Source organism: Scyliorhinus torazame, chromosome 1 (assembly GCF_047496885.1).
Source record: "Scyliorhinus torazame isolate Kashiwa2021f chromosome 1, sScyTor2.1, whole genome shotgun sequence".
Classification (NCBI taxonomy): Eukaryota; Metazoa; Chordata; class Chondrichthyes; order Carcharhiniformes; family Scyliorhinidae; genus Scyliorhinus; species Scyliorhinus torazame.
In genome coordinates, this window is record NC_092707.1 from 65,790,712 (window position 1) to 65,814,082 (window position 23,371).

Sequence of the window (23,371 nt, forward strand, 5' to 3'; positions counted from 1 at the left end):
GCTCCTCAAACATGGTCACAAACATCCCCCACCTTTTCTCAAGCTCCCCTGCTGAGCCCCTTAACTCATTCTTTGTCTTCTCTAACCGCAGGAAGTCATACAGGTCATCCAACCATACTGCTACCCCCGTGGGCGATGCCGACTGCCACTCCAGCAAAATTCGTTGCCGTGCAATCAGAGAGGCGAAGGCCAAGACATCGGCCTTTCTCCTCTCCATGAGCTGCGGCTTTTCTGAAACCCCAAATATCGCCACCAAAGGTTCCGGGTCCACCTCCTCCTCCACTATCCTGGCTAAGACCGCGAACACTCCTGCCCAGAATCTTCCCAATTTTTCCCAACCCCAAAACATGTGCGCCTGATTCGCTGGCCCACGCCCACACCTCTCACACTCATCTGCTACCCCCTGAAAGAACCCGCTCATTGTCTCCAGAGTCATATGCACCCTGTGCAGCACCTTAAACCGTATCAGGCTCATCCTTGCACAAGAGGAGGTCCCGTTTACCCTTCGCAGTGCCTCACTCCATACTCCCCAATTCTTCCCTCCCCTTCCACATCCGGAAGCAGCAGTCGCTCCAGCAGGGTGTATCCCGGCAATCCAGGGAACCCCTTCCAGACCTTTTGTGCAAAGTCCCCAACCCCTCGGCAGTTCTACCCTCTCCCTTAGCTCCTCCAGAATGGCGAACCCTTCCTCCAAATACAAATCCCTCACCTTGATCAGCCCCACTTACCTCCACCTCCTGTATACACTATCCACCCCCCCCCTCAAACCCATGATTCCCGCACAGCGGCGTTAGCATCGACATACCTTCCACCCTAAAATGCCTCCTCAGCTGTTTCCATATCTTCACCGTGGACTGCACCACTGGGCTTCCTGAATACCTACTCAGAGCCATTGGCAATGCTGCTGTCACCATAGCCCTCAAACTAGACCCCTTACAAGATTCCTCCTCCATCCTAACCCACTCTACCCCTTCTCCTTCCCACCACCGCTGCACCTTGTCCACTTCCGCCGCCCAATAATAATGAAGCAAGTTTGGCAACGCCAATCCCCCCCTGCTGCCTCTGGCGTAGGGTCCTCCCCACCCTCGGCACCTTCCCCGCCCATACAAAGTCAGAGATGATTGTGTCCACTTTCTGAAAAAAGGCCTTTGGTATAAAGATCAAGAGAACCTGAAAGATAAACAAGAACCTCGGCAGAATATTCATTTTCAGCACTTGGACCCTCCCCGCCAATGTTAAATGCAGTGTTTCCCACCTCTTAAGATCCTCCCTGGACTCCTCCACCAGCTTCGTTAAGTTCCACTTATGGAGCCCCGTCCATTCCCTCGCTACCTGAATCCCCAAATACCTAAACCTATCCCTCGCTACCGTAAATGGCATCCCCCCCCTAAATTAGCCCGCTGTGCCAGCTCATACACCGGGAATACCTCACTTTTCCCTACAGCCAGATTGTATCCCGAGAACCCTCCAAACCTCCCCAACAGGCCCATAATTCTTCCCATACTCGCCAACGGATCCAAAACATACAGCAAGAGGTCATTGCAAAGAGCGACACCCGGTGCTCCCTCTGTCCCCTCATTATTCCCTGCCGCTCTACCTACCCCCCCCCCCCCCCACCCCCCCCCCCCCCCCCCACGAGAGCCATCACCAATGGCTCTATGGCCAGCGCAAACAGCAGCGGCAACAGCGGGCACCCCTGCCTCGTACCCCTGTGTAAGTCAAAGCTTCGTGAGCTCATATCATTCGGCCTCACCCTCGCTACAGCAACCGCAGCCATGCCACAAATCTCAGCCCAAACCCAAATCTTCCCAAACCTTCAAACAAGTACCGCCACTCCACCCGATTACATGCTTTCTCCGCGTCCATAGACACCACCACATCCAGTACCAGAGCTCTCGACGGATTCATCACCACATTCAACAGCTGTCTTTTATTACTTGCGTGCTACCTGCCCTTCACGAAGCCTGTTTGATCTTCTGCAACTACCCCCGGGACACTATCCTCCATCTTCCCGCCAACAACTTAGCCAATACTTTCACATCCGTGTTCAATAGTGATATGGGTCTATACGACCCACATTCCACCGGATCCTTTCCTTTTTTGGGATTAGTGTGATTACTGCCTGCTTCACCGTCTCCGGCAACTCCCCGTTCCCCAGTGCTTCATTAAACGCCCCCAACAGATGTGGTGCCAGGCCTGCCGCAAATTCCTTAAAGAATTCTGCCAGGTACCCATCCGGCCCAGGGGCCTTCCCCGACTTCATACCGCTGGTACTATCCAGAACCTCCATTAGCTTCAGGGGCTCCTCCAATGCCTGCCTCTTTGCTTCCTCCATCTGGGGAAACTCCAGCTCGTCCAGAAACCACCCCATGTCCCCCTCCTCTCCTCCTGGGTCTGCCTCAAAGTCCCTGGTAATACTCTCTAAATGCCTCATTTATCTTCCCTGGCTCTGACACCACATCCCCAGTCCCAGTCCAAATCTTCAATATTTCCCTGGATGCAGTCTGCCTCCGCAGCTGGTGCGCCAGCATGCGGCTCGTCTTCTCCCCATACTTGTATTGCACCCTTCTTGCCCTACGCAGTTGCCCTACCGCCCTCCCCATTGTCAGCCTGTCAAATTGCCCCTGCAACTTTTTCCTCCTCGCTAATCTCTCCACGGTGGGCACCCTCGAATATTCCCTGTCCACCTCCATTATCTTACTCACGAGACGGTCATGTTCCTCCTTCCTTTCCTTATTCGCACGAACCGTAAATGAGATAATTTCTCCCCTGACCACTGCCTTCAGTGCTTCCCAAAAAATGCCCGCCGACACCTCCCATACTGATTGAACTCCACATAATCCCGAATCGCCAACCGCATCTTATCACAAAAACCTCCATCCGCCAACAACCCCAAGTCAAACCTCCACCCCGGCCTCTGCTCTCGTCCCGTACTGAACCGAATATCCACCCAGTGGGGTGTATAGTCAGAGATAACTATCCCCGCATACTCTGCCCCCTCCACCCCAACCAAAATCTCCCAACTCACTACAAAGTAATCAATCCTCGAATACACCTTATAGACGTGCAAAAAGGAATACTTCCTTCTCCCTGGGTTCTGAAAGCGCCATGGATCCACCATACCCATCCTCTCCATAAACCACCCCAGCTCCCTTGCCATTCGTACCCTATCCATCGACTTGGGGCTCGATCTATCCACCCTCGGCTCCAGGACACAGTTAAAATCTCCTCCCATGGTCAACTGGTACGTGGCCAAATCCGGGAATGCTGCAAGCAACCCCCTCATAAAACCCACATCTTCCCAATTTGGGGCATACACATTTACCAACACTACCGGTGCCCCTTCCAATACCCCACTCACAATCACATACCTCCCACCTGGATCCCTCACCTCCTTTGCACTCATGAATCCCATTTTTTTGCTCATTAAAATCGCCACACCCCGCGATTTCAAACCAAACCCAGAGTGAAAAACCTGCCCGACCCACCCCTTCCTTAACTTAACCTGGTCCTTCACACAGAGGTGTGTCTCCTGCAAAAAGACAATCCCCGCTTTCAAGCTCCTGAGGTGCGCGAACACCCGTGACCATTTAACTGACCCATTCAGTCCCCGGACGTTCCACGTTACCAACCTTACCGGAGCCTTGCGCCTCCAATCCCCTCTACCGTCTGTCATCTTCCCCACTTAACTTCTGCCCCTTTAATTCCACTCTGTACCTAGCCCACCCCAGATGACCCCTTTCTTCGTCCTTGACCATGTCATCTCTCACCCCCTGCCGTGACGCAGAAACCCCCCAACCGCTTTTCCCCTCCCTCTTCTTCCCCGCCCACTTCCCCTTTCCCCCCGGCCACCCCCTTGGCCTTCTCCCCCACCACCTCCCTTCCGTTCACCAGCATAACCTGCTGGCGCATTCCACATCGTATTTCATTTACCACTTCATCGTCCACTCTCCTAGCCTGCCCAAATCCTTCTGCAGCCCCCTTGCTTCCTCAATACTACCTGTCCCTCTACAGATCTTTGTATCATATGCAAACTTAGCAACCAACAGAGCCTTCAGTTCCTCTTCCAGATCATTAATGGCTATTGTGAAAAGTTGTGGTCCCAGCACAGACCCGAGGCACACCACTAGTCACCAGCTGCCATCCTGAAAAAGACTCCTTCATCCCCACTCTGCCTTATGCCAGTCCGCCAATCCTCTATCCATGCCAGGATCTTACCCTGAACACCATGGGTTCTTAACTTATTTAACAATCCCCTATACAGCACCTTGTTAAAATAGTTCTGGAAATCTAAATAAATCTGTCCACTGGTTTTGCTTTGTCTAACTTCCTTGTTAACTTCTCAAAGAACTCTTAACAGATTTGTCAGACATGACCTCCCTTTGACAAAGCCATGCTGACTCAGTCCTATTTTACCATGCACTTCCAAGTACTCCGCAATCTCATCTTTAATAACGGACTCTAAAATCTTACCAATGACCGAAGTCAGGCTAACCGGCCTATAGTTTCCCGTCTTCTGCCTCCCTCCCTTCTTAAACAGTGGTGTTACATTAGCCACTTTCCAATCCTCTGAGACCCTTCCTGCCTCCAGTGATTCCTGAAAGATTACCACCAACGCCTCCAAAATCTCCTCAGTATCTCTTTTAGGACCTGGGTGGGGTCCATCCGGTCCAGGTGACTTATCCCCCTTCAGTCCTTTCAGTTTCCCCAGAACCTTCTCCTTAGTCATGGCCACTGCACTCACCTCTGCCCCCTGATTCTCCTGGAGCTCTGGCATCCCACTAGTGTCTTCCACCGTGAAGACTGATGCAAAGTAACAATTCAGCTCGTCTGCCATTTCTTTGTTTCCTATTATTACTTCTCCAGCCACGTTTTCCAGTGGTCCAATGTCTATTTTTGCCTCTCTCTTACCATTTATATATTGAAAGAAACTCTTCCTATCTTCTTTTATATTACTAGCTAGCTTGCACTCATATTCCATCTTCTCTCCCCTTATTGCTTTTTTAGTTGTCCTCTGCTCGCTTTTAAAGGCTTCCCACTAATCCTTGCCACTTTGCATGCTTTTTCATTTGCTTTTATGCTATCCTTGACCTCCCTCGTCAGCCATGGATGCCTTGTCCTGCCCTCAGCATGTTTCCTCCTCCTTAGGATGAATTTCTGCTGTGCCTCCTGAATAATAATGTGAGTTTATGCATTCTTTAACAAAAGGATTGAAAATCAGGACATCGGTGGTGTTGGCTGGCCAGGGTTTTTAGTGGCCAGCATTTTTGTCATCCCTAATTGCTCTTGGGAAGTGGTGGTGAGCTGCCATCTTGAACTGCTGTAGTCCACGAGGGTTGTGGATAGAACTTCAAATTAAATAAAATTAGACAATCAAAGTTAGAGGAGAAGTGTAGGTTAATGATGAGGACTTTAGAACAAACAAAGAACAAAAAACAAAGAAATGTACAGCACAGGAACAGGCCCTTCGGCCCTCCAAGCCCGTGCCGACCATGCTGCCCGACTAAACTACAATCTTCTACGCTTCCTGGGTCTGTATCCCTCTATTCCCATCCTATACATGTATTTGTCAAGATGCCCCTTAAATGTCACTAATTTAAACTAGTTAAAGTGGGGGAGGGTTCAGAACAGGTTAGTAAAGTTTCCAGAACAGAGAGTAATAAAACAGAGAGTATGGAAAGCGGCAGGAATGTAACTTAGAACATAAGAACATAAGAATTAGGAGCAAATGTAGGCCATCTGACCCTTCGCGTCTGCTCTGCCATTCGATGAGATCATGGATGATCTTTTGTGGACTCAACTCCACTTTCACGCCCAAACACCATAACCCTTTATTCTTCAAAAAATGATCAATCTTCATCTTGAAAACATTTAAGGAAGGAGCCTTAACTGCTTCACTGGACAGGATATTCCATAGATTCACAATCCTTTGGGTGTAGAAGTTCCTCCTAAACTGAGCCCTAGATCTACTTCTCCTTATTTTGAAGCTATGCCCCCTAGTTCTGCTTTCACCCGCCAGTGGAAACAACCTCCCCGCATCTATCATATCTATTCCCTTCATAATTTTAAACATTTCTATAAGATCCCCCCGCATCCTTCTAAATTCCAACGAGTACAGTCCCAGTCAACTCTCGCCTCTAAATGCAACTCTCTCAACTCTGGGATTAACCTAGTGAATCTTCTCTGCACACCCTCCAGCATCAGTACGTCCTTTCTCAGGTAAGGAGACCAAAAGTGAACACAATACTCCAGGTGTGGCCTCACTAACACCTTATACAATTGCAGCATAATCTCCCTAGTTAAACTCCATCTCTCTAGCAATGAAGGACAAAATTCCATTCACCTTCTTAATCACCTGTTGCACCTGTAAACCAACTTTTTGTGACTCATGCACTAGGACACCCAGGTCCCTCTGCCCAGCAGCATGTTTTAATATTTTATCATTTAAATAATAATCCCTTTCGTTGTTATTCCTACCAAAATGGATAACCTCACACCTAGCCCATTCACTTAAACTATCCAAATCTCTCTGCAGACTTCCAGTATCCTCTGCACTTTTTGCTTTAACACTCATCTTAGTGTCGCCTGCAAACTTGGACCCCAACTTCAAATCATGTAAATTGTGAACAATTGTGGGCCCAACACTGATCCCCGAGGGACACCACTAGCTACTGATTGCCAACCAGAGAAACACCCATTAATCACCATTCTTTACTTTCTATTATTTTTTTTTTTAAATAAACATTTTATTGAGGTATTTTTGGTATAGTAACAACAACAAAATAAACAATATACATGAAATCATAAACATAGTGCAAAAAACATTTGCCCCTCGTATAGGTTCCACCCTTATTGACCCCCTACTCTAGTCGAAACTACTCTCCTCCCCCCCTCCCCCAATCTGCTGATGATTAATTTCCCGCAAAGAAGTCGATGAATGGTTGCCACCTCCGGGTGAACCCTAACAGTGACCCTCTCAAGGCGAACCTGATTTTCTTCAAACAGAGAAAGCTAGCCATGTCTCCGACTTCGGGGGCTTTGAGTCCCTCCAAACTAATAGTATCCGTCTCCGGGCTACCAGGGAAGCAAAGGCCAGAACGTCTACCTCTTTCTCCTCCTGGATTCCCGGGTCTTCTGACACCCTGTAAATCGCCACCTCTGGACTCAGCGCCACCCTTGTTTTTAACACCGTGGACATGACGCCCGCAAACCCCTGCCAAAATCCCCTCAGCTTTAGACATGTCCAAAACATGTGGACATGGTTCGCTGGTCCTCCCGCACATTTTGCGCACCTGTCCTTCACCCCAAAGAATCTGCTCATCCGGGCCACTGTCATGTGAGCCCGATGAACAACGTTAAATTGCATCAGGCTGAGCCTGGCACATGTTGCGGACGTGTGGATTCTACTCAATGCGTCTGCCCATAGACCATCCTCTATCTCACCTCCAAGCTCCTCCTCCCACTTGCGCTTCAGCTCCTCGGTCTGCGTCTCCTCCGACCCCATAAGCTCTTTATAAATGACCGAGATGCTCCCTTCTCCTACTCACCCTCTGGAAACTACCGTGTCCTGAATCCCCCTTTGCGGTAGGAGCGGGAAGGTTGACACCTGTTTACGAAGGAAGTCCCACACCTGCAGATACCTGAATTTGTTTCCCCTCGCCAACCCAAACTTCTCCTCCAACGCCTTCATACTCGGAAAGCTCCCATCTATGAACATATCCCCCATCCTCTCAATCCCCGCTCTCCGCCATAACCGGAACCCCCCGTCCATACTCCCCGGGGCAAACCGGTGATTATCACAGATTGGGGCCCAGACCGATGCTCCCACTGCTCCCACATGCCGCCGACACTGGCCCCAAACTCTCAGAGCCGCCACCACCACTGGACTGGTAGAGTACCATGCCAGCGGGAACAGTAGAGTCGCAGTTACCAATGCCCCCAAACTGGTGCCCTTACATGAAGCCGCCTCCATACGCACACATGCCGACCCCTCCCCCACCACCCACCTCCTGATCATGGCTATATTAGCCACCCAGTAGTAGTTGCGAAAATTTGGCTGCACCAGCCCGCCCTCTCCCCGACTCCGCTCAAGCATTACCTTCCTTACTCGCGGGGTCTTGCCCTCCCAGACGACGCCCGTGATCACTCTGTTGACCCGCTTAAAAAAGGGCCGCGGAATAAAGATGGGGAGACACTGAAATACAAATAGGAATCTCGGGAGGACCGTTATCTTCACCGTTTGCACCCTCCCAGCCAGAGGCAACGGAAGAGCGTCCCATCTCCGAAAATAGTCCTTCATTTGGTCCACCAGCCGGGCCAGATTCAATTTATGCAGCTGGTTTCTTCATGATTTCTTCCATCCCAACTATTGGGTCTGAAATGTACAGAAGCACGTCATTTGCACAGAGAGAAACCCTGTGCTCCACCCCCCACCCTTAGCCCAGTCTACTTTCTATTAATTAACCAATCCTCTATCCATGCTACTACTTTACCCTTAACGCCATGCATCATTCTCTTATGCAGCAACCTTTTGTGTGGCACTTCGCAAAGGCTTTCAAGAAATCCAGATATACCACATCCATTGGCTCCCCATTGTCTACGGCACTGGTAATGACCTCAAAGAATTCCACTAAATTAGTTAGGCATGGCCTGTCCTTTATGAATCCATGCTGCATCTGTCCAATGGTACAACTTCCATCTAGATGCCTCGCTGTTTCTTCCATGATGGTAGATTGCAGCATCTTCCCTACTATCGAAATTAAGCTAACTGGCCTATAATTACCTGCTTTCTAAGTCTCCAAGCATCAAGTTGTCAATTAAGCCTGTTTCAAATACGATGTAAAGCAACTAGAATGTTGATCCCATTTAAAGCCCAACATTTCACCTTCTGACCAGGGCTTGCACATTTAGCAACTGCTAAATGCTAGAACTAAAATACCCCTACCCTGTTCTTGGAGTAATCAGTTTAATATCTCACGTTTCTTGTGAGCGAAGTGTTTTTATTTTGACCCATTTGTTCAAAATAATTTACATTTTGATTATAAATGATTTAATTGTATTGTTACCATTTTCAGTGGAATTTATACACCAACTGTTGACCATATTAATCCCTTTTATGCAAGGCAAATAAACTCAATTCAGATTCTGGTTAGCCAAGTGCAAATAGTCAAATGCACTAGTGCTTCCAGAGATCATGCACTCTTCACAAGGCAGGTTCTGTGGATAAAGTGGAGTTGGTGCCTCCACAAAGACAGCATAAAAGCAAATCAACCCTACCGTAAAAAACAGAGATGGCCTCTCTTTCCAGTTACAGCCTGGCCGCTTAACAACCTATTTATGTAGGCACAGTGGCTTTCCAGATACAAGGGAGCCTTTGTGTTTGGCTAAAAGCATGCTCATTTTCTTCCATTAACCTTTTTCCTCTAAAGAGATGGAGTATCGTGAGAATGAACTGGACAAAATATGATTATTAAAGGAACATATAGTGGCCAGGCAGATTGTTGTTAACTGTAAACTACTATCAAGCTACTGCGGAATTTGGTCCACTACGTTAACAGATCATTAATAGTATCCAGGATCAGAGTAGGTCCTGCAAACTTTCTTCTGAAAGCAAAAACAGAACTTGCTTTTATATTGTGCCTTTCACAAACTCGAGGTATCTCAAAGCCTTCCACGACCAACTATCTATTAATGAAGAGTAGAAACAGTTGTAATATGGACAAATGTATACCTAATTTGCATATAGCAAGTTCCCTCAAACAACAAGATAAATGAACAGATAATTGGTGTTTGGTGTCACTGGTCAAAGGATAAATGTCATTGGACAACTGAAAAATGAATCTGTGCTTCTTTCAGAAGTGTCATGGTATCTTTTACATTCACCAGTGTGCGCAAACAGGCCGGCACACATATGCCTCACTCAGCATTGCACTGAAGTGTCAGCCTAGATATTGTGCACACATATCTCAAGTGGGGTTTTAGCCGCAACCTCATCACTCAGAGGCTTGCGTGCTATGACTAAGCCACAATCTACATAAATAGGCTATAACATTTCCAACTGTAAAATTCAAATATGTCAATCCCAGATTCAAATTTATTAGCATTTAAAAGTAACGTCACCAATTCGGAGTTATGTTTCTAAATACAATAATCAATGTTTCTGAGGAATGAGATATTGGAATCACATTGGTTACCAAAGATCAACTGGAGAAGTTGAGGATCTCACCCCTAGGCTGTATGATGAATGCTGTATGAAGGTGAAGAACCTATATGACAATAACTTCAAAGAAATTAATGCACAAAATGAGTATGCTTCTTTCAACCAAAAAAGGAGATTTCAGCAATGATTTAATGATTAAGTGTGCCATGTACTAATGCGGAGTCAGACAGACCAGGAAGGTTCTGGGTTTGATACTGTGTGAGATTAATTAGTTCACCTTAGTCTCAGTGTCAGCTGGGATATAATTGGCATCAGTGTCCTAGCACTTTTTCGAAGGATGGGAAGCAAGTTGGGGTGAGGGACGATTAAAATAAACCACTATTCTAGCACCTGCTCGATATCCAGAGACTGCTGGGAGTGCATGGAGTAACTTTAGATGATAAGAATTTTACATTCCCCTACTTTCTCAGAGTTACAAAGCCAATGTGCAGAGTGGATAGGGCAAGCCCCTAATCCATCTCGTTGTTTGCCCTAGAAACCAATTCAAATTGAATCCAATTCATGGTCCCCACAAGCTGATCCAAGCTGACAAGGACAGACATTGCACCTGATCTCACACTTGAGCCTATGCTTGATCTTAGTCACAGGCTGAGAAGAGAAGATCAGGATTGCCTCCTACAGTTAAACTGCTTAACGCTGATCACTGTAGTCTCATAAATATGCAGCGTAAATGGAGTTCGTGAGCCACTCAGAAAGATCCCACATAGTTGCTGGTTCCCATGTAACCTTACTCCAGAATGCTTTACCACTTTAAGGAGAGATGATGAGTTTTAGAAATAGTGTTGAGCTAATGAAGTTGGGAAAACATGGGAAGGATCCTTTTATGCTTGTATTAACGTGACACACAGACTCATTTAAACACTAAAACTATTTAATTCTCCTACTAGATAACAAAACATATTCTCACATATCAAAAGCCTATTCAAGAGCAGCAAAGTAGCCATATGAAACATGCATCATTAATTCAAGAGTGCGGAGTCAGGCAGTGCAAAAAAAACCAAGCAACTGATTCTATGGCTCAGACTGTCCATGCGTTCAGCTTAATGCAGCTGGTAAAGGAACATCTGGTACTGGTGGAACAAATATGAAGTACGAGAGAATTTTGAAACAGGTTTAATAAATTTTCAATTATAGCCACTCAATTAAGATATGTAATTACTGGCGTAAATCAAATTAGGCAAGAAATCAATTTTAAGTGAAAACATATTAGTTTGCAGCATAATCTTGCTCTTAACTGCATTGAAGCAGTGATATTCTTAATTAGTATGATAAAAGGTTGCAAATCCTTCAGCAGTGTTTTTAGATTCCAGTAAAGCATAATACTGGGCACTAATATTTTGATATGTCCATTTGAAATGTTTAGTTCATGCAGCAATACAGGGTGTAGATTTTGCTGTCCCAAACTGGAATTGTTTCTGTAGAAAAGTTGTATAACAGTAGGATGAAGTAATAGTTCTAGTCATTAATGGGATATCAGAACCAATGACTACTTATAAGCATATAACAAGCAAGTTGCTTAAGTTTGATTTTTTTCCTGTAGTACACTGCTATCAATACTATAAAAAGGCCTAGTTACAACACTGCTTCAGGAAATTCTCTTATCATTACTATGCAATGTTTGGTTAAAAATCACAATTTAACTCAATCGTGCATGAAGGTCTGCAATGTCACAATGCACTGTCAGCATTATGCTGAAACATTTTCATCAACGATGTTAGGGTTACTTAAATAAATAATACTTACTGTTATTTCACAAGAGGTATTTTGATACATATTCTATACAGGAAACCAAAAACAAAACAGAAAAGCTAAATCTCTTTGCTCTGTAAGCTATAAAGTAGAATTCAGAAAGTTAAAACACTTTCATTCTGTATTTTCATTTAACAGAGCAATGCATATCCTCTGCTTGGATTAAACTCATAGACTAGTCCCTAATGCAAACATTTTTCCAATTACATGATCGAAAGATAAAATTCTCCCAACAGTCATAATCCTTAACTCTTCCAAGTTCTCCACGTATTAGTAAGAATGTGCAGCCGAGTTATAATATTTACAGAATTCTGTACAGCAGAAATGTGCAAACTGATGGTCAAATTCTGTGAATTCTCAATTTTACCCATGCCATGGAACACCTCTTAACTGGTTTGTGCTGTGTGGAGTCATTGATCAGAATGTAGGCGAGTCCTTTTAACCAAAATCTGAAAAATCTGCAATTCGGATTTTTTGATAGGCGATATAAAATTAAAAACAAAAAAGCATTGCCATATTTCTTAGCAGGGTTAAGAACTTTCCATTACCAGGAGCACCACCCTTGGGATTCCACAAGTCCTAATGTCTGACAATACAATGTAGCTGATAGGAGGATGCCAATTATTGTTTCAATGCATCAGGCTCCTGACAAAACAGCTCACAGCACTGTTAGTCTAATAATTCCCAAACTGGAATATCAGTTTCATTTGGGAGTACTTCTAAAAGTTAAGTAATTTTCCTTAATAATATTCATCTATCAATGCTGGGGCTGGGAGTAATGTGTAATCAATGCTTAGCCAACTAATCTTGGAAGAAATGGACTGAGCAAGGCTCAACGGCTGGACTAGAAAATGGCACCACTTCTGTTATCTCAAATGTCTGCAGTGCACCGCCTCTCCAGATAAATGCTGACCATACTCTCAGACCCCATCCAACAACATCTTTCCTCACCATGTGCAAGACAAGATGGTGCCCCCGTAGCCCACCTAACTATCAAAGTTCTTTTAGTCATCACAATAAAGAGCTGTACTGCATTTTAACATACTCATTTATTACTTGATGTTGCGGTCTCTAACTCATCTGCTTGCCTATGTACCAATACTACTACTTGCTTCTGCAATTCTGGACAGAAAGAATCAGAATAGAGGTAAAAACAGAAAGCAGAAGACTAAGATAAGGAAAAAGGTGGACAAGAATGGTGAGCGAGTTTGAGAATAAGACTGCATGGGGGAAAGAGGTTGTGGAGGAGGGCAAGAATAGAGTGCAGAGAGAAAGTGCGATATTTGGGGTGGAAGAAGATTGTCAATGTGGGGGAGGGAGTGCAAGCAAATGTTGAGTGTGTACGGGATGTTGGCAAAAGAGCTGGTGAGCGAGAGGGGATTAGGAAGAGGGCATGGAAAGGTACACGGAACAGAGGCACAAAAGAAAGTGTGGGAAGAGGGAAGAAAAAAGCAGGAATTCTAAAATAAAGTGACGGAAACAAAGATGAGGTACTTGGATTGGTCAAAAATGTCAAGAAATGAGTAACAGATTGGAAATTTGATGTAGCTTTTAATCGTGAATCTGCCTGGTTCAAAAGGGATTTACTCAGACATATCCCATTTAATTGTTAGGTCACAAAGATGTAATCATGCTGCTCCAAAAGGCTGGACAATCAATCTTACTGCAAACCTCCCATGCATTTGCATCCTAATCACTACAAAAATGAGACTCACCATTTTTTAAATCTTGCTCTCACATGCACACCCCTTTTATAGTATAGCTGCTCTTGGAAAAATTCAAACTTGGGTTCATTATTTGCATGAATTACCAACCAGAAAAAACAAATTCCATAGTTTGCAGCTGATTCATAACTCCAAATCCAATAAAATCTCATTTGGTCAGCTGTTGATTATTCAAAACATCTTTCAACACTTACATTCACAACTGTTTCCTTAAATTTGATGTGCAATCTGTAGTTAGACAAAGCAATAACTGCATCCTCGGCACGTCCTATGTATTCTGTACTTTCTCCATGAAGCTCAGGAAAAGGAACCTAAAATTTTAAGTAATTGGGAAGCAGTTATTATGCAGATTAGTAATGAATAAACAAAATTCTACAAACTAATATTACATCTAGTTATGCAGAAATTTGTTGATGTAATCTTGGCTCAGCCATCAAACACATGGCCTGCACACTGATGCAGTTCAGATGAGAATTTAAAATAAACGTGCTGTGGAGTACTGAATCCTCGGTGAAGTCAGGCGGAAAATGACTCCTAAAATTGACATTAAACACTAACATTCAATAGTCTGATACATCAGGACTTCCATACAATAAAAGCAGTATTTTCAACTGAGACAGGGGAAGTCAAAAAATTCCTGCCAGTTGAATCTGATGTGGCAACTGGTAGCATTGGTTGCCTGAGTTAGAAGGTTATGTTTGCAAGTCCCACTCTACACATGAATACAAAATCTGGACCAACACTAAAGTACAATATTGAAAGAGTGTTTGAGTACTTTACTGCCGAGGTGTCTTTCAGAGGTCCTCTGCGCACTTAGGTGTAAAAGATCCCATTGTAATATTTTGAAGAGCAGGGTAGTTATCACCAGGGTCCTATTCAATTTGATCCCTCAACCAACATCAAAATAGATTAGCTTCTCATCATAATACTGCTGTTTCTGGGACTTTGCTATGCACAGATTGGCTGCCACATTCCAACAGCAACTGCACTTCAAAAAATTATAATTGGCTGTAAAATACTTTGGGACATTCAAAGGTTATAGAAGGCGTTGTATAAATGCAAGGCTTTCATTTCATTTTAAAGATCGATCCAAATCAGTACCAATAGGAGATCAAGCATTCAACACCAAACAACAGGAGTCAGAGATTGGAGCCATTGTTGATCTCAGTTTTTAGAGCAGACAATTTGGAGACCTGATGCTGATAAATGGAGGTTGGTTAAGCAGATGATCACTTACCATGGAAATGATCAGAATATCGCATTTGTAAATGGAAAACTGGCTGAAAGTCTACAGTACTTCCAATTAAAATTTTCTTCTGTACCTGGAGGTTTTCTTCTTCTCTAATTAGCTGCTTTCTGGGAAAGATCTGATTGGCTTGGATACATTCCAAACTATGTTGTCCTTCTTCATCCTGAAAGAAGGATTAATTTCCTTTTTAGCCAAAGAGTGCATATTATGCTTTCCCAGTCAATTAACGGTGGTATTTCCTTCTGTATAATGGAGACGGAAATATTACCTATTTTATATTCATTATTCAAATGTATACGTCCTCAGGATACCAGCAGGTTTGTCAGAAAGCATAGGATTGAGGACATGCTCATTCTGGCAAACTTGGTTAATGATGGCATTAATATTCACAACTGCTATTTCCCAAGACAATTTGCCTCAAGATACCTAAATTGATGCTTTAATTGCTGAATTACAATAAATCTACACTACGTAACTTCTCTAGTCCAGGGAGCCATTTCTGGATTTCAGAATTTTCTGTGTTTTAGAATGACATTAGAATACCTAACTACAAGCATGTGAACCAGAAAATACAGTGGACATAAATATTTACCTGAACCATAAAAGTGATAAAACATTACAAAACAGTAATAAAAATGGTTTTACTGAACCAAATATCATACCTTCCATGTTTCCACTCCCAAAGTACTGGACTAAAATGATACCAATGATGTCGTGGAAACAGGTGGGTCTGTTCAAAACATATCCAGCAACTGGTGTTGCCAAACAATGGACTTTGAACTGGGGAGGTTACAACGTATTATTTAATTGCTTTCTACCAATTACTGATATTGGTATTCAGAATATATCAGCAGAGATGTGATTATACTGTACTGTTCAACAAGCTGATTTAAAAAAAAGTACCATTACCATTTCCAATCAAGGGCAGGCTACCCAATCATAAGCTCATTTCCAAATTCATTCTTTCTGGTTGCTAGGTGCTATTGGAATGTTACCCTTCTGTAAGAAACTGCCTTCCTTCAAGTGTTCTCCCTGCTAAGCAGAACCAGAAACTCACCCCCTGGTGAATGTGAGTACAAACTCATAAATTTTCAACTCTATTTAACTTCTAATGGCTTGTTCAAAAACAGTATAAGCTATCTCCAAAGGAGTCTCCAAAGGGTAAGTCTATTTACGTAAAATGACAAGAATCTGGCTTACACACCGTGGGCCCCTCAAACCTTAGATGGGTACCTCACACTATGTGGGAAAATGTCAGTAACCAGTGAACTGGACAATGATAGACTAATCACTCTAAAGGTCATGATTTAACATCTTGGATGTGTTTGAAAAAAAGGCTCAGTTCCAACGGTTTGCTAAAATGTTTTGCGTCAGCATGAAGCACCAGAATCTGCAAATAGCACTAAATAGCACTTTAAAGTTGAGTTTTACAAGATGGATACAAGTGGCCAGCATGGTAGCATAGTGCTTCACAGCTCCAGGGTCCCAGGTTCGATTCCCGGCTTGGGTCATTGTCTGTGTGGAGCCTGCACGTTCTCCCAGTGTGCGCGTGGGTTTCCTCAGGGTGCTCCGGTTTCCTCCCACAGTCCAAAGATGTGCCGGTTAGGTGGATTGGCCATTCTAAATTGCCCTTAAGTGTCCAAAAAGGTTAGGTTGGGTTACGGGGATAAAAGCGATAGGGTGGAGGTGTGGGGCTTAAGTAGGGTGCTCTTTCCAAGGACCGGTGGGCTGAATGGCCTCCTTCTGCATTGTAAATTCTATGATACTGATAGATTATGCCCAAAGTTGTCTGAACCAGTCATCTATGCTGGATATATTCTGCTCTGCAACTTGTTAAAGTTGCCATTTAGGAACTCTAACACTGTAAATGAACGTAGAACAGTCTCGATGGGCCGAATAGCCTCCTCCTGCACTGTAGGGATTCTATGAATGAGGGGTGTGATGAGTTAATCATCTAGCTGAAGCTGGATATGAAGCAGCTATAATCAAGAGAAAATCTGGAACTATGGACAAGCAGGCACTTTATTAAAATCCTCCATGCTAATTTGAAGCCAAAGATGATAATAGTTCATTCCCTTCATCAAATTCCCTTCTTCATCAAACCTCAAGTACTTTGTAAAATTATTAAAGCTGGAGGCAAAAAATAGGTTGTCACTTTCAGTTGCTATTTAATCTCTTCAATGTGGCCTTTATTATAAAGGAAACATGATCTTTACATTCAGATTAATTTGAAAGCCTCCCATCACCTCTGTTGTAACAAAATAGCCGGTTTATTGAAACTTTCTCCAATACCTGGGAAACAAGTTATATTTATATAGCAACTTGAATGTAATATAGCGTCCCAAAGCACTTTACAGGAGCATGATCAAACAACATTAATCACCGAGCCACAAAAGGCAAGCTTAGAGCTGATGGCTAAAAGCTTAGCCAAAGAGATTAAGAGAAGTATTAAGAGTCAGAGAAGTGAAAGGAGGGAATTTCAGAGCTTAGGCTGAGACAGATGAAAGCACAGCTACCAATGGTGGAACATTTAAATTCGGGCAACTCCAGAATTAGATGAGTGCTGATATCTAGGAGAGATGGCTTGAGGAGATCACAGTGTAGGGAGGGATGAGGCAATGGAGAGATTTGGAAACAATTATTATTTTTTAAAAGTGGAGATGCCACCATTGGACTGGGGTGAGCACAGTAAGAAGTCTTACAACCCCAGGTTAAAGTCCAACAGGTTTGTTTCAAATCACTAGCTTTTGGAGCACTGCTCCTTCCTCAGGTGAATGAAGAGGTAGGTTCCAGAAACATATATATATATATATATATATATATATATAGACAGAGTCAAAGATGCAAGACAATACTCTGCGAGCATTTGCAGGTAATTAAGTCTTTACAGATCCAGAGAGAGGGGTAAACCCAGGTTAAAGAGGTGTGAATTGTCCCAAGCCAGGACAGTTGGCAGGTTTTCGCAAGCCCAGGCCAGATAGTGGGGGGGTGAATGTAATGCGACATGAATCCAAGGTCCCGGTTGAGGCACCTCAGCACTTCGCTTTACCGCAAGCCCACGCAAAACCTCACGATGCTCCACTTCTCCAGCTTCCACCAGAAACATATTAAAGAAGCCATCCCCTATTGACAAGCCTTCCGTATACACAGGATCTGCTCAGACGAGGAGGAGCGTAACAGACATCTACAGACGCTGAAAGATGCCCTCATACGGACGGGATATGGCGCTTGACTTATCGATCGACAGTTCCAACGCGCCAGCCAAAAACCGCACCGATCTCCTCAGAAGACAAACATGGGACACACTGAGAGAGTACCCTTCGTCGTCCAGTACTTCCCCGGAGCTGAGAAACTATTACATCTTCTTCGCAGCCTTCAACACGTCATCGATGAAGACGAACATCTTGCCAAGGTCATCCCCACACCCCCACTACTTGCCTTCAAACAACCGCACAACCTCAAACAAACCATAGTTTGCAGCAAACTACCCAGCCTTCAGAACTGTGACCATGACACCACACAACCCTGCCATGGCAATTTCTGCAAGACGTGCCAGATCAGCAACATGGGTACCACCATTATACGTGGGACCACCACCCACCAGGTACGCGGTACATACTCGTGCGACTCGGCCAACGTTGTCTACCTCATACGCTGCAGGAAAGGATGTCACGAAGCATGGTACATTGGCGAGACCATGCAGACGTTGCGACAACGGATGAACTGACATTGCATGCCAATCGCCAGGCAGGAATGTTCCCTTCCAGTTGGGGAACACTTCAGCAGTCAAGGGCATTCAGCCTCTGATCTCCTTGCAAGCGTTCTCCAAGGCGGCCTTCAGGACACGCGATAACTCAGAATCGCCGAGCAGAAACTTATAGCCAAGTTACGCACACGAGTACGGCGTCATCCGGGACCTTGGATTCATGTCGCATTACATTCACCCCCCACCATCTGGCCATGCTTGCAAAATCCTACCAACTGTCCTGCCTTGAGACAATTCACACCTGTTTAACCAGGGATTACCCCTCTCTCTGGATCTGTAAAGACTTAATTACCTGCAAATGCTCGCAATCAGAGTATCGTCTTGCATCTTTGACTCAGTCCATGTATATGTTTCTGGAACCGGCCTCTTCATTCACCCGAGGAAGGAGCAGTGCTCCGAAAGCTAGTGATTTGAAACAAACCTGTTGGACTTTAACCTGGTGTTGTAAGACTTCTTACTGTTTTTAAATAAAGGTATTGATTGATGCAAAGCCAATATAGGACAGCAAGTACAAGAGTGATAGATTCATAGAGTGATGTAATGGCATCATCAACAGTTTTGACTGACCTCGTGTACAGAGGGCAGAATGTGGGAGACCAGCCAGGAATAAACTGGAACAGTCAAGTCTATAGGTAGCAACTGCATGAATGGAGATGCAGTCGGGTGATGGCTCAAAGGTACAAATAGGTGGTCTTAGTGATAGCACTGATGTGGTTGGAAGCTCCTCTTGAGGTCACGTATAATACCAAGGTTGCAAAGTCTATTTTAGTTTCAAGAAGCTGTAAGGAAGCGGGATGGAATAAATAGCTAGAGAATGGTGTTTGGAGCGAGGGCCCAAAAAAATGATTCCAGATTTCCCAATATTTAGATGAAGAAAATTTCTATTCATCCAGTACTGAACATCAGATAATGTAGCAACAGTAGAAGAGTCGAGTGGTGGCAGTGGTATAGAGCTGGGTGCTCTCAGTTTACACAACAGCTAAAGCTGTGCTTCTGGATGAAGCAACTGATGGGCAAACTCAAAATTCTAACATGATTATGTAGATCGCAGCTTTCAATTTTTAAGTTACTGCTGAGATCATAGAGGAACACTCAAAAATTAAGGAATTTCCTTCCCTTCAGTTTCAGTCAGCCACCAGATATAGAAGGTTCCATAACTGTGCAATAAGAGGTTTCCCTACTTCCAAACTTAACTTCATCAGAAATGTTACCTTGAGTTGCTATTGGGTGCTGATGAAAACAGAGGACATGTTTATTTGAATCTTGTTCCCTCCCTGCCTGACACTTCCAAAACTAGGTGTAAAGCTTTCTCTCCCAGAAAAATAATTCGACTTTCCTCAATAGGTTTCTGACTGTACTGCAACTGAAAATTTGACAAATAAAAATTTGCATAATAATAAATTTAAGGCGTTTATTTATTATTTAACTATTTAACCCGTTGCATAGCAGAGCAATTAAAAAATGGATGGTTAAACATTTAACCAGGCACTGTTTGATACCCAGTTTTCTCACCATCTACATACAAAAATTAAACTGGCATCATTTAAAACATATCACTTCATTAAAAAAAATAAAAAATTCTTTATTCTCCTCCTTTTTTGCATTTTCTTCCAAATTTACACCCACCAACAATAAACAATAATCAGTAATAAACAATAATCAGTAACAAATATGTCAATCCCCATATCAATAACAACGATCCCATCCTCCCACCAAACCCCAAACATTCGCCCACATGTTCACATAAACAACTAACAAAAAGGAATCAGGAATCACCCAGGGCCACCATTAACACCCATCGCCCCCCTCCCCCCCACCTATTGTTCGATGTTATCCAGTTCTTGAAAGTGCACAATGAATAATGCCCATGAGTTGTAGAACCCCTCCATCCTTCCCCTCAGTTCAAACTTAACCTTCTCAAGAGTCAAGAATTCCAACAGATCCCCCTGCCACGCCAGGGCACAGGGTGGAGAGGCTGCTCACAAACCCATCAGGATCCGCCTTCGAGCAATCAACGAGGCGAAGGCTACAACATCTGCCTCCGCACCCGTTTCCAACCCTGGCTGGTCCGACACCCCAAATATGGCCTCCCGGGGGCCCAGGTCCAGTTTCACGTGCACCACTTTAGAAATTACCCTAAAAACCTCCTTCCAGTAATTTAGACAGGACCAAAACATATGAACGTGGTTAGCCCCCCCCCCCCCCCCCGCCACCCCGCGCAACGTTCACACACATCTTCTACTCTTTCAAAGAATCGGCTCATCCTCGCTCTCGTGAGGTGTGCTCTGTATACCACCTTCAGCTCTATCAGCCCCAACCTCGCGCATGAGGTGGAGGCATTCACTCTCCGGAGCACCTCACACCAGAACCCCTCCTCCATATCCTCTCTCAACTCTTCCTCCCATTTTGCTTTGATCCCTTCCAGTGGTGCCTTCTCCTCCTCCAAAATAGCTCCGTAGACCGCTGACACTATCCCCTTCTCCAGTCCCCCTGTCATCAGCCCCTCCTCCAGCAATGTGGAGACCGGCTCCTCCAGGAAGTTCTGTATCTCCATTCTGGCAAAATCTCGAACCTGCATGTATCTAAACATTTCCCCCTGCTCCAGCCCATTCTTCGCTTCCAGCTCCTTCAATCCTGCAAACCAACCCCTAAGAAACAAATCTTTCAGTGTCTTAATCCCCTTCTCCTCCCATTTCCAAAAATTTCCATCCCACCTCCCTGGCTCAAATCTGTGGTTCCCCCGAATCGGCATTTCCCTTGACCCTGCCCCCAACCCGAAGTGTTGGCAAAACTGCCTCCAAATTCTCAAGGAAGTTATTATTACCGGACTCCCTGAGTACTTCCCCGGGGCTATCAGGAGCGGCGCTGTTGCTAGTGCTTTCAATCCCGGCCCCCTGTACAAACTCTCCTCCATTCTGACCCACTGGGAATCAACCCCCCTGACCCAGCTCCGCAGCTTCTGCACATTCGCCGCCCAGTAGTAATACATCAAGTTCGGAAGACCCAAACCCCCTGCCTGCCTTCCCCTCTGTAGCAGCACCTTTCTAACTCTGGCCACCTTCCCTCCCCATATGAACGACGTAATCCTTCCCTCAATCTCTCTGAAAAAAACCTTTGGCAGGAAAATCGGCAGGCATTGAAAAATAAACAGAAATCGTGGCAACACATTCATTTTAATCGCCAGTGACAGAGGGAGAACATCCCACCTTGCCAGATCAGCTTTCACTCTCCCCACCAAACTAGAAATGTTGTACCTGCGGAGCCCCCCCCCCCCCCCCCCACTCGCGGGCAACCTGCACCCCCAGGTACCTAAAGTGAGTCCCTGCTCTACGGAATGGCAGCCCCCCCACCCCTGCCCCCACAGCCAGCCGAGATGCCGCAAAATACTCACACTTGTCTAGATTCAGCTTGTACCCAGAGAAAGACACAAACATTTGAAGCAGCTCCAATATTCCCCAATCGACACACTCGGTTCCGACACGTATAACAGCAAGTCATCCACATATAAGGACACCCTATGCTCTATCCCCCCCCCCCCCCCTGCACTATTCCTTTCCATACCCCCGAACTTCTTAATGCGATGGCCAACGGCTCAATCGCGAGTGCAAACAGCAGGGGGACATAGGTCATCCCTGCCTAGTCCCATGGTGGAGATAAAAGTATATCGGGCAGATGTTGTTTTTGCGGACACTCGCCCTTGGCTCCTTTTCTAGTAGCTTTACCCGATTCACAAATCTTAGTCCAATCCCAAACCGCTCCAGAACTGCCATCAAGCACCCCCATTCTACCCGGTCGAACGCCTTCTCAGCATCCAATGCCACAACCACCTCTGTTTCCTTCCCCTCTGCCCGTGCCACAACGACGTTCAATACCCTTCTAATGTTTGAAAAGAGCTGCCTCCCTCTCATGAATCCCGTCAGATCTTCACCTATCACCTTCGGGAGGCACTCCTCCAACCTACCCGCCAGTACCTTCGCCAATACTTTTGCGTCCACATTCAGAAGTGATATGGGCCTATACGACCCACACTCCGTCGGATCCATATCTATTTTTAGCAACAGGGAAATTGATGCCTGCCCCAAGGTTTGTGGCAACACCCCCTTACCTATCGCCTCTTCAAACATCCCACCATCAGGGGTGCCAGCTTATCCTTGAATTTTTTATAATATTCCACCGGAAACCCATCCGGCCCTGCCACCTTCCCCGACTGCATCCTCCCAATCGCATCCTTTATCTCCTGCTCCACTATTGCTCCTTCTAATGTAGCTCTGTCCCCTTCTCCTAACCTCGGGTACTCCAACCCATCTAGAAATTCCTGCATCTCACGATCTCCTGGTGGCTCTGACCTATACAACCTCTCATAAAATTCCTCAAAATCGTTGTTAACCAGATCTGGCGCCACCACCAACTTCCCTGCCCTATCCCTCACCTGCACAATTTCCCTTGCCGCTGCTTGCCTCCGGAGCTGACCTGCGAACAGACTTATCCCCATGTTCGTAAACTGCACCCCTTGCTCGTCTCAGTTGGTGCACCGCCTTCCAGGTAGATAGTCGGTCAAAGCTCGCCTGTAGTTCCTTCCTCTTTTCCAGCTTTGCTGGGTCCCCATCCTCTGCATAACTCCTATCTACCTCCAACATCTCATCTATTACCCTCTGCCGCTCCAA

The 23,371-nt window shown here is 45.1% G+C and overlaps 1 protein-coding gene across 11 annotated transcripts in view; it reads right to left on the reverse strand.

Annotated features, from left to right (window-relative positions):
- mtmr3 (myotubularin related protein 3) overlaps positions 1–23,371 on the reverse strand; it is a 190,454-nt gene that overhangs the window by 77,487 nt on the left and 89,596 nt on the right. For 5 of the 11 annotated variants that reach the window (XM_072495930.1, XM_072495935.1, XM_072495943.1 and 2 more), the window contains exons 5-7: positions 15,015–15,104; positions 13,887–14,003; positions 11,963–11,995 (exon numbers count right to left, since the gene is read on the reverse strand). The exons of 1 other annotated variant lie outside the window; for it this stretch is intronic. In XM_072495930.1, the coding sequence (XP_072352031.1) occupies positions 11,963–11,995; positions 13,887–14,003; positions 15,015–15,104 (240 nt within the window). The remainder of the gene's footprint in view (positions 1–11,962; positions 11,996–13,886; positions 14,004–15,014; positions 15,105–23,371) is intronic. 5 more of the 11 variants (XM_072496012.1, XM_072495960.1, XM_072495952.1 and 2 more) reach the window with 3 other exon arrangements.